General features: G+C 41.9%; 1 protein-coding gene and 1 pseudogene across 3 annotated transcripts; both read left to right on the top strand.

Annotated features, from left to right (window-relative positions):
- The first annotated feature begins 6,033 nt into the window (after nt 1-6,033).
- LOC121458735 (ubiquitin-conjugating enzyme E2 C-like) lies at nt 6,034-7,155 on the top strand. 3 transcript variants are annotated; one of them, XM_041668044.1, is made up of 3 exons: nt 6,034-6,169; nt 6,251-6,381; nt 6,799-7,155. In XM_041668044.1, the coding sequence occupies exons 1-3, from the start codon at nt 6,034-6,036 to the stop codon at nt 6,988-6,990; spliced, it is 459 nt and encodes a 152-aa protein (XP_041523978.1). In that variant the 3' UTR covers nt 6,991-7,155. The 3 variants fall into 3 exon arrangements, with proteins under 3 accessions (XP_041523978.1, XP_041523977.1, XP_041523976.1); XM_041668043.1 differs by having other exon boundaries at nt 6,034-6,318; nt 6,808-7,155; XM_041668042.1 differs by having other exon boundaries at nt 6,034-6,381.
- On the top strand, nt 7,033-10,755 carry LOC121458630 (annotated as a pseudogene).
- The last annotated feature ends 361 nt before the right edge of the window (nt 10,756-11,116 follow it).

Genomic DNA, 11,116 nt, shown 5'->3' with positions numbered 1-11,116 from the left:
ACTTTTACATAAATCTCCATTTATATTTAACTATGTGGAGGATATCAAGGGATATCACCTGTTGGGTAGCGCTGCACTTCTAAGCCGCAATGTAGAAGAGTAGAATTGCTGATATAAAGGATTTTCCAATGCCTTGGAAATAGTTCAGTCTCACAAAGAAGAATTAGCTGAGGGAGGACTGCCTCTACATCACCCAGATGATAAATGTGTTTTAATCAGGGCTGTTAGAGGTTAGGATGCTAGGGTACACATTGTTCAACTGGATTGTCCAGATATTTGGCTCCAAACCATGACAAAGAAGCCACCACCGATTTAAACCAGACACCAGGCACATCGCTGAAGGACCCTAAATGCATTTCTGAGGCCTCTCAGCTCTAAAGACATTTTCTGAAGCCTCTCAGCATTTGGAAACCCGACAGTCTCCCACACACATCCTGACTACTCATCCTCCAGTGTCCTTGTGAATAATCTTCAAACAGAACTCCATTCTGGGAATTGAGGCAAAGACAACCCACAGATGTTGACTCAGTTCCTGATGTGTTGATTTAGTCACTGGGACAAGGTCAGGATGGCTCACAGATGCTCCTCCTTATCTCGCCTGATCAGGAAGCTATTCTCCTGCCCTGGAATAGACCAGTCACTGTTAGTAACCCTGTGAATAAGCCAATCCAATAATTTGGAAAACAACCTTCAGGTTCCCCCCTTGTGTCTGTGGCTTTTCGCTTTAAAAGATGGGCTGTAGCAGCTATCGGATGTCCTTTATATCCCGAACCTGAAGGACCCTGTCATAACAGCATAAATTCCTCTTGCTTTTGCATCAATTATGGTTATGTGAGTGGTGTCTGGAGCAACTCCTCCCTGATGTTTGGACTTCTAGTCCAACATTTTGGTGCATTGGCCGAGAAGTGAGTTGCTTCCAGACCCATTCCAGGCCCAGATGGAGGTAGGAGCGCTCATATTGTCTTTGTCTGCCTGTCTGCTTTGTTTCTGTGACTATTGTAGTTTGCGTTCGTTGGTATTCTGAGAAATTGTACCTATGTAGGGCCAGTATCTGAATGAAATCTGGAGGATGCTCCAGTAATCTGAAGGGGCTAAGAGTGACCAGGTCACTCCTCTAGTTCCCAGGAGGCATGACTTTTTGTCGCTTACCTCCATCTGAATCTGTAGTGGTGAGCAGCTTCTGATTTTGAGTTTGGTTTTGACTTTTCATGTCTTTTTCATGGAGCATCTCTGCTTTTGTATATCTGTTTGTACTCGAGTCTAAATCTGGTACCATGGGGCAGCAAGTGACCACCCCATCGACCCTGACTTTAGATCATTGGAAGGAGGTTAAAGATAGAGTCTTTGGAAATACGAAAGTAATGCTGGGAAGCGGTCTGCTCCTTGGAATGGCCCACTTTTAAACTGGACTGGCCACAGGGCGGGGCCTTCAATCTAGATACTGTTTTGCAGGTTAAAGAAAAAATCTTCCAGCCTGACCCTTATGGTCAACTGGATCAGGTTCCCTATATTGTCACCTGGGAGAGCTTATCCAGAGAATCCCCCCTCCTCTGGGTCAAACCATTACACAACAGAGCACAGGGCAGGTACTGTGCCAGCTTCCCTCTGACTTTGATAAAGGCAGTCTGCCCCTCCCCTGCCTGACACCCAGTCCGACCGCCTGCTCTTTGACCCTCCCAGGCCAGGGTCGATGTGGGGGGGGGGGAGCGCGGGAGTCCTGCACCTCACGGCAGGCCCTGGCTGTCCTTGTCTTGCCGGGGCTGCATTGCTGAACAGCACTGCTCTCTGTTGCGACTGCCGGCCCTGCTGCCTCCGCTGTCACCATAGGCGAAAAGACAGGCCCGGGAAGGCTCGCCAAGGGCTCCAGCTATGCTGCCTGGCCAAGCAGCCTCCGCTATTGTCGCCAGCGCGCTGACGCTCGAACTCCTAGCATCATCTCCCGAGCCCAGGGCGCATTACTCTTCCTTCAGAGCCCGGTCTTGGGACGGCACTGAGCCTCCTCCGCACCCCACTCCACAGGGGATCTCACTAACGGGAGAGCCATCTTAGCTGTATTAAAACCAAACAAAGGGGGCTGGAGAGATGGCTCAGTGGTTAAGAGCGTTGCCTGCTCTTCCAAAGGTCCTGAGTTCAATTCCCAGTAACCACATGGTGGCTCACAGCCATCTGTAATGAGGTCTGGTGCCCTCTTCTGGCCTGTAGACATACACACAGAATATTGTATATAAGTAAAACCAAACAAAGGCTTTGGCTCCCTTAGTCGCTGCTCAGGAATAAGCCCAGCTGATGGCTCATCACTCCTCTTGGGCTGTGTAATCCTGCCCACCTCTGCACACAGCTCCCTGCTACAGCAGGTAGAGACTGGGGCTGGAGCATCCACGAGAGGGGAATGCTTGCCCCTGAAGTCCCTGTGCTGACTGGAGTCCACCAGCACGGTGCAGGAGGACTCGGGGGAGGAGGGCTTCCTTAAACAGTCCGGGGTGTTCCCTCCCCCTATAGCAGCCAATGCCAAGGTCTTCCCAGCTTTTACAAGCAGGAGTGTCTTCAAGGGCCTTCCTCTTCCACTTCTGCCCACTGCCTATGTGAAAAAGCTAGCATTTCCCAGCGCCACCTCAGCCAGGCCTGGTCTCCCCAATCCTTGGGCTTAGTGTGAGGGCTCAAGAGGAGCCTCCCATGGTGAAGGATGTGGCCTTGCCAAGGAACTAAGTAGAGGCTTCCAGATGGCCCACCAATCCTGACCTGAAAAGTTCCCTAGAATGGATTCCTCATGGGGCCTCTGGTGGTTTACTAGCTTTCCTCCCAGCCCACCAGTCAAGTCAGCCATTGATCATACCCTCCCCAGTCTCTCTTTGGGGGTTTTTGGGAATGTGCCAGTTTGGCACAACTGTGATTCCCTTCATCCACTTCTGTTCCAAGTGGGGCCTCTGGAATCCCATTCAGAGAAAAGCTGCTAGGTTGCTGTGAGTACTGAGGTGGGGGTGTGGGAAGCTTGTGCTATACAGCCAGGAGCTCACTGTGGATGGAGCTGAGGCTGGAGCCAGGTCCTGGGAGGATCCCCAATGGGGTTCCCGGAGTGGGGGAGGGTCTCCTTTCCAAAGAGAAGGCTTGTTCTCCCTGGAAACTAAGGTGCTAGGGACTGAATGGCAGCCTCCCCTCTGCAGGTGCCATGTGAAGCCTCGCGCCAAAGATCTGTGGCCCTTGCCCAGGGGAGGTAGCCTGTGCTAGTGCCAGGGTCACGGAACTAAGTCCTCCTGTAGAGGCACACATGCCAGCGGGGGTCCAAGCTGGTGCTAATTCCTCCCCACAGGACCCAGTAAGCCTGGGAACCTGCAGTAGGCTGTTTTTCTGGGGTCAGATACCCTCTTAGAAAGAGCCTGGACCTCTTTATTTGGCAACAGGGCTGGAGATTTATTTTACATCGTTGAGTGACTTGTTGGGCACAAAACCTTACACAAGAGTAGAAATATATGTACAGTATGTTTTTATCAAAAATAACCTTGAATTTGCATAAATATATAAAAATATGTTAAACAAGATTAGAAACATATACAGTATAACAAAAATATCCTCAAATATGTATTAATATACAAAAACCTATAATAATGTAAAATATTTAATAAAAATGGTTGGTTTTGATTTAAAGCCAATTTAGTAATCTATCATTTATCCTATAATTTCTATATCTTCTTTTTTTCTTCTCAGAACAAGATAACTGAATATAATCTTCTTTGTTTTTATTTTTTACCATAACACGTCGTAACTTGTTACCACTGCCACCTCAATGATGACATAAACTGGCCTTTGGGCAAAGAAATGTTCATGTCTCAACCACTGACAAGATAGATGGTATCCGAAAATGAATAAGCAGGACTGTTAATTTCCTACCTCTGAAATTGGTCTGTCAGTTATTCTAGGTCTTAGCCAAAGTTGGTTGCTTCAACATTGCAAATGAGAATATGGATGATTGCCCAGGTAGCCAGTTGTCTCTGTAATTTGTTGCACATTTTGAAAGTTGCTTGATTGCACTTCCTGCTTACTCAAGTAATATTATTTCCCTTCTTGGATCTTCAATGGGGTTGAAGACTAGATAGATGTAGTTAATTTCCACTCATGACTTGGTCAAGTTATTTATTATACAAAACTTAATCTAGTTAGGTGATAGGATAATTATTGAATATATTGTTCTTATTGTATATAATTTTGTATTGGGCTTAGAACTCTTATTTAAACAAAAGGGGGAGGTGCTGTAGAGAGACTTACAGCCAGTGGTTTCCTGCCCACTGGGGTGTGGCCTCTTATAGTATATATGCCAATGTAGAGCATGAGTCTGGTCGCTTTCTGGATGCACAGTTCGGTTTTTGATCTTTGTTCAAGCATAGACTTGTGATTTGTGAGTCTACCCCCAAATAAATAACAATCTATTTTTCAATTCTGAGCTAGTGTTTAATTTCTTTTAAGTGTCCTTCAAAGATCTTTAAATGTGAGTCATTGAAATGACTAAATGCAGTTTTTTCATTGTTGACCATGAGCCAATAGTGACTGGAATCAGAATGTACTTGACTGAATGAACAACCTCCCAGAAAATATCATGTATGTGAACAAGTTTTTCTCTTTGGTGGGTTTTCTTTCATCTTTTTGTGAATCTTTAGTAGGAGAAGCCTTTCTAGATGAAATTCCTGATTATATGCTATGAGTCTCAATACTCATGGATTTCCTGACATTCATATCTGCTGTGTTTTGTTTGATATTAATCAACCACCTTCATACTTATACTGAAATACTTTTATCATCATCATAGGCTCAATCTCTAAATCACATAAGATATAGAAGAAACAGTTACTATTCAGTGCTAAGGAGTTTTGTAACCTGCTGTTTTAATTGTTGTGTTTTCTTATCTGAGTCATTGTGTGGCTCTAAATTTCTGAAAGTAAAGGGAGGCATCATTCCTGGCTCTATTTTTTTTGTTATTGGATGATGGCCCTGGAATGTAGGTTTTATTCATATCAAGTATATGCTACTATGCTTAGCTTCATGTCCATTTTGAATTTTAAAATTTGACAGAGGGTATCACTCTGATTCCCAGGATGCCATGTATTCATAACATTAATACTGCTTGAGTATTCTGAGTCATTAAATTGCAGTTGCATGAACTGTTTCCTGCTTGTTATGCTTGCTTTGATTTTTTTAAAATCACTATGAGTATTTTATATGTCTGCCTGAATATGCACCATATGGATACCTGGTCATCAGAGTGATCAAAGGATCTCAAAAATCCTGACCATGGAAAAATGGAACGTTGTGATTCTCATGTAACTACTGGCAAATGTGTCCACTTCCATTCAAGATCAGCAAGAGCGCTGTATTACTCTGCCCTCTCTCCAGCTCTGTGTTGATTATTTATGACCAACATTTATATTTCTACTGTTTTCATCTGTCCACTTGTAACTGTTTTATACAGGAAGTTGTTTTTCTTCAAAATGTTATTTGTATTTCAGTTTATATTAGGGTACTTCAGGGGTCTGGAAGAAGACCACAGAACTGGAGTGAAAACAGTTCTTTGTAAGAACCTTAATAAAAGCCTTTCAGTTTTTCTACCCCATTGTTTGTTACATTGAGGTTTGCAATGGAGACAGAGTCTTAATGTGTACTGCCACCTTTCCTGGACCTGATTGCATAGAGTTGACTAGCATTCAACTCAGAGACAAATATTCCCACCTCTGTTTTCTGAGTGTTGTGATTAAAGGCACATTGCATCAATATACCCAGTTTGTCCATCTTTCTTTTCCCTTCTGTAGTCAGTAACTTTTCATACAATTTTCTCATGCATATGATATACTATTGATTTTTTTCTTGTCTCTCCCTGTTAATAGACATTGCTCTTAAAAGGTGAAATTCCATTTAAAGTGTAGAGAAATGACAGATTTGTCTCTCCTTTAAATGTCCTTCTAAAGTGACTGTCTACGTCTTAGAATAAGAGTAAAGGAGCCCCGCAGTTGCTCAGTCGTCTCCACTGCCAGCGTCCTCGTCCTCGGAATGGCCTCTCAAAACCGCGACCCAGCTGCCGCCAGCATCGCCACCGTTCGCAAGGGAGCCGAGCCCAGCGGGGGTGCCGCCCGGGGCCCGGTGGGCAAGAGGCTACAACAGGAGCTGATGACCCTCATGATGTCTGGTGACAAAGGGATTTCCGCCTTCCCTGAATCAGACAACCTGTTCAAATGGGTAGGGACCATCCATGGAGCAGCTGGCACAGTATATGAAGACCTGAGGTATAAGCTCTCACTCGAGTTCCCCAGTGGCTACCCTTACAACGCACCCACGGTGAAGTTCCTCACACCCTGCTACCACCCCAACGTAGACACCCAGGGGAACACCTGCCTGGACATCTGATGGAGGAAGGTCATTGGCTAATAAAGGCACTGCCCTGGCCCATTTTATTGGTTAGAGGATAGGTGGGAGGAGTAAACAGAACAAAATGCTGGGAGGAAGAGGAAGTGAGCTCAGTCTCGACAGTTTTCCTCTCAGGAGCAGACGCCTGAGAGAGACGCCATGCCCCGCTCCCGGGATGGAGCTCCGACCCAGGACGGACATAGGCTAGAATCTTCCTGGTAAGACCGGTTCTCACAGATTATTAGAGATGGGTTGATCAGGATGTCAGAATTAGCCAGTAAGTGCTAGAGCTAAAGGGCCAAGCAGTGTTTAAAAGAATACAGTGTCCGTGTAATTATTTCAGGCATAAGCTAGCCGAGCAGGCGGCTGGGGTGCTGGGAATGCAGCCCCGCCGCTCCTATTACTTCAGACATCCTCAAGGATAAGTGGTCCGCGCTGTATGATGTCAGGACCATCTTGCTGTCTATCCAGAGCCTGCTAGGAGAACCCAACATCGATAGCCCATTGAACACACACGCTGCTGAGCTCTGGAAAAACCCCACAGCATTTAAGAAGTACCTGCAAGAAACCTATTCAAAGCAGGTCTCCAGTCAAGAGCCCTGACACAAGATGTCCAGCTTCTCCTTGTGTCGTCTTTTTTCTTAGATGGTTTGTCCTTTCCTTGATTTCTACGCTGTGGTGTTATTTTTGTTTTATTTGTCTTTTAACTTAAGTCTGCTTAAGCCTTTACAATGTAAATTAAATAAATACACGTTGATTGTTTTTGTAAAAAAAAAAAAAGAGTAAGGAACACCAGAATCATACAACTATACTTTCTTTTTTTTATATTTATTTATTTATTATGCATACAATATTATCTTGTGTATATGCCTGATGGCCAGAAGAGGGCACCAGACCTCATTAAAGATAGTTGTGAGCCACCATGTGGTTGCTGGGAATTGAAATCAGGACCTTTGGAAGAGCAGGCAATGCTCTTAACCTCTGAGCCATCTCTCCAGCCCACAACTGTACTTAAAGAAGTATGCATTTCCAATGTTGTCACTGTCATGCTTACATTGTATACATGTGTGGTATATTTTTGAAGGCAGTGACCTATGATGATGTGCATATAAACTTCACTCAGGAAGAGTGGGATTTGCTGGATCCTTCCCAGAAGAATCTCTACAAAGATGTGATGCTGGACCTACAGGAACCTCACTGCTATAGGGAAAAATGAATTTCCTTCATGTTTCAAAATAGGAGACAACTTTTCCTTGGTTTATTATGTTGTTCTGTAATTTGATTTAGAAAGAAGAAAATGAGGTATATAATGCAGTCATAATTCTTAGGTGCACTTAAGATAATAAGCTAATTGTTGCACAATGTTAAATAATATCACTTACATATTCTGGTACTGTATTTTAGGATACATTTGGGAAGACTGTAACAATGAAGAACATAGTCAATGTTGTAGAAGAGATGCAAGGTAATTTTCTTGTGCAAATTCATAACAATGTGTCTCTGATGAGTTTATAATGTCCTAGGACACATTATAAACTCATAAACAAAAGCAACAGTGTAAATAAGCACAGCTTTAAAGCATTGATGGTTATTAAATTCTCACAAATCCATATACCTCAATTTCATGTATGTGAATTGCATTTGCAAGGCTTTCATTTAAGAAAAAGTCAAGAAAGCAATATTTATACAGCTATCACCATTTGATTCATAGCACCACGAGAGCTATGTTATAGATCTGCCGGCCCATTGGTTTCTTGCTACTCATGACAAAAAATGTGTACACATTTTAATGATGATGAGTAGAGCTGCAAAACTTTCTACTAAATCAATAACCCATGGTAAGTCTTGTATTACTCATATACTTTTTGTGACTATGCTAATTTTAGTGAAAGCAGCTGTTAGAGTCAAGGGTCAAGGGGCAGATGTTGTGGAGAAACCTTAATATCTATACTGCAAGTCTGTGAAGAACAGAAAGTCAAATTGTGAGAATTCAGTGTGGAAATCTTCCACTATTCTTCCTTTCCTATGTATATCATGTTATTCTTGACACAAGCATATGAGCATAGGGATATGGAAAGATTTATCATATCTCTCCTATAGAACAATTAGAAGATAAACTGTATTTCTCATGTAGAGTATACTTGTTGAGTTTAGTCCAATTATACAAGTAATTGGTTTTCTACCATCATTGTTAATACATAAACCAACTCACATCACAAAAACCCCCATGAGTTCTTGGTCTGTGCAAATACTTCTGTGTGTCTTAGTTCATTGGAAATGTATAATTCACAATATAGTAAAATTTATGAATGCAGAAAAGTTGAGTTGGTAAAGAACTCAGAGTATGCAGTTCTCTTCAAAAATGTGAAAAATAGGGCTGGAGAGATGGCTCAGTGGTTAAGAGCATTGCCTGCTCTTCCAAAGGTCCTGAGTTCAATTCCCAGCAACCACATGGTGGCTCACAACCATCTGTAATGACATCTGATGTCCTCTTCTGGCCTGCAGACATACACACAGACAGAATATTGTAAAACATAATAATAAATAAATATTTAAAAAATGTGAAAAATATCATAGAAAAATATAGGGCTAGATAGAGATGAAATGGTAAACCATGACACAAAGGAATTTATCACAAATATTTTTCCAGATGCAAAATGGCCCCTAAGGAAAGAACAAAACATGATTTCAAACAAAGTTATAAAACCTTAATATTTAATCCCTTTTTACAATTGGAAAGAATATGAAATTAATTTATATAGATATGAGGTTTAACAGTGCATTGAATGTGGTAAAGTTTTTACATGTGCCAATTATCCTTTCAGGATTGAAAGAAATCAAACTGGAGAGAAGTTTTTAGTATATTCTCACTGTGCTAAAGCCTTGTCTTATAACACTCATCCTTTAAGGAATGAAAAAACACATACCGGAGAAAAATGCTGTGAAATTAAGCAATGTGATAAAGCCTTTGCTTATCACAGTCATCTTCAAATGCGTAAAAGAACACATACTGGAGAGAAACCCTATGAATATAGTCAAGATGATAAAGACTTTGTTCTTTATGAAACTCATCAAAGTAAAAAAAGAACACATAGTGGAGAGAATTCATATGATTGTAATCTGCATGGTAAGGCCTTTGCTGATCAGAGTCATCTTCAAAAGAATAAAAGAACACATATTAGAGAGAAACTGGATGAATGTAATCAGTATGATAAAGCCTTTGCTCAACACAGTGTTCTTCAAACACATAAAAGACCACAAACTGAAGAAAAACCCTATGCATGTAATCAGTGTGGTAAGGCCTTTGCACGTCATGGTCATCTTCAATTGCATAAAAGAACACATACTGGAGAGAAACCATATGAATGTAATCAGTGTGGTAAGGCCTTTGCACGTGATGATAATCTTCAGTTGCATAAAAGAATGCATACTGGAGAGAAACCCTATGAATGTAATCAGTGTGGTAAGGCCTTTGCTTATCACAGTGTTCTTCAAAGTCATAAAAGAACACACACTGGAGAGAAACCCTATGAATGTAATCAGTGTGGTAAGGCTTTTGTATGTCACAGTCTTCTTCAATTGCATAAAAGAACACATACTGGAGAGAAACCCTATGAATGTAATCAGTGTGGTAAGGCCTTTGCTTATCACAGTGTTCTTCGAAGTCATAAAAGAACACATACTGGAGAGAAACCCTATGAATGTAGTCAGTGTGGTCAGGCCTTTGCTCAAAACCGTGCTTTTCAAAATCATAAAAGAACACATACTGGTGAAAAACCCTATGAATGTAATCAGTGTGGTAAGGTCTTTGCACGAAAGGATCATCTTCAAATGCATAAAAGAACACATACTGGAGAGAAACCCTATGAATGTAATCAGTGTGGTAAGGCCTTTGCATATCAAAATAACCTTCGCTGTCATAAAAGAATGCATACCGGAGAGAAACCATATGAATGTAATCAGTGTGGTAAGGCCTTTGCTCAAAACTGTAACTTTCAAAATCATAAAAGAACTCATACTGGAAAGAAAACTTATGAATGTAATCAGTGTGGTATGGCATTTGCACGTAAGGATCATCTTCAAATGCATAAAAGAACACATACTGGAGAGAAACCCTATGAATGTAATCATTGTGGTAAGTCCTTTGCATATCAAAAGAATCTTCATGTTCATAAAAGAGCACATACTGGAGAGAAACCCTATGAATGTAATCAGTGTGCTAAGGCCTTTGCAGCTAAGAGTAATCTTCAAAAGCATAATAGAACACATACTGGAGAGAAACCCTATGAATGTAATCAGTGTGGTAAGGCCTTTGCTCAACACAGTCATCTTCAAAAGCATAAAAGAACACATACTGGGGAGAAACCATATGAATTTTGATGGGAGTGTCATATATCAATCTGTTGATTTCATTGGTTAAGAAATAAAGAAACTGCTTGGTCCTCATAGGTTAAAACATAGGTGGGAGGAGTAAACAGAACAGAAGGCTGGGAGAAAGAAGCTGAGTCAGTGAGTCGCCATGATTCTCCCACTCCAGGCAGACGCAGGTTAAGATTATTCCTGGTAAACCAGCTAGTGGGCTACAGCAGATTATTAGAAATGGGCTAGTCCAAGTGCGAGAGCTAGTCTAGAAGAGGCTAGATAGAAATGACCCAAGCGATGTTTAAAAGAATACAGTTTCCGTGTAATTATTTCGGGTAAAGCTAGCCATGGGGGCTTCCGGGTGCTG

The sequence above is a fragment of the Microtus oregoni genome, unplaced genomic scaffold (genome assembly GCF_018167655.1).
Source record: "Microtus oregoni isolate MIOR12 unplaced genomic scaffold, Mior012 000018F_ref0000195, whole genome shotgun sequence".
In the NCBI taxonomy this organism is placed as follows: Eukaryota; Metazoa; Chordata; class Mammalia; order Rodentia; family Cricetidae; genus Microtus; species Microtus oregoni.
This window is presented reverse-complemented; position numbering and strand designations above follow the sequence as displayed.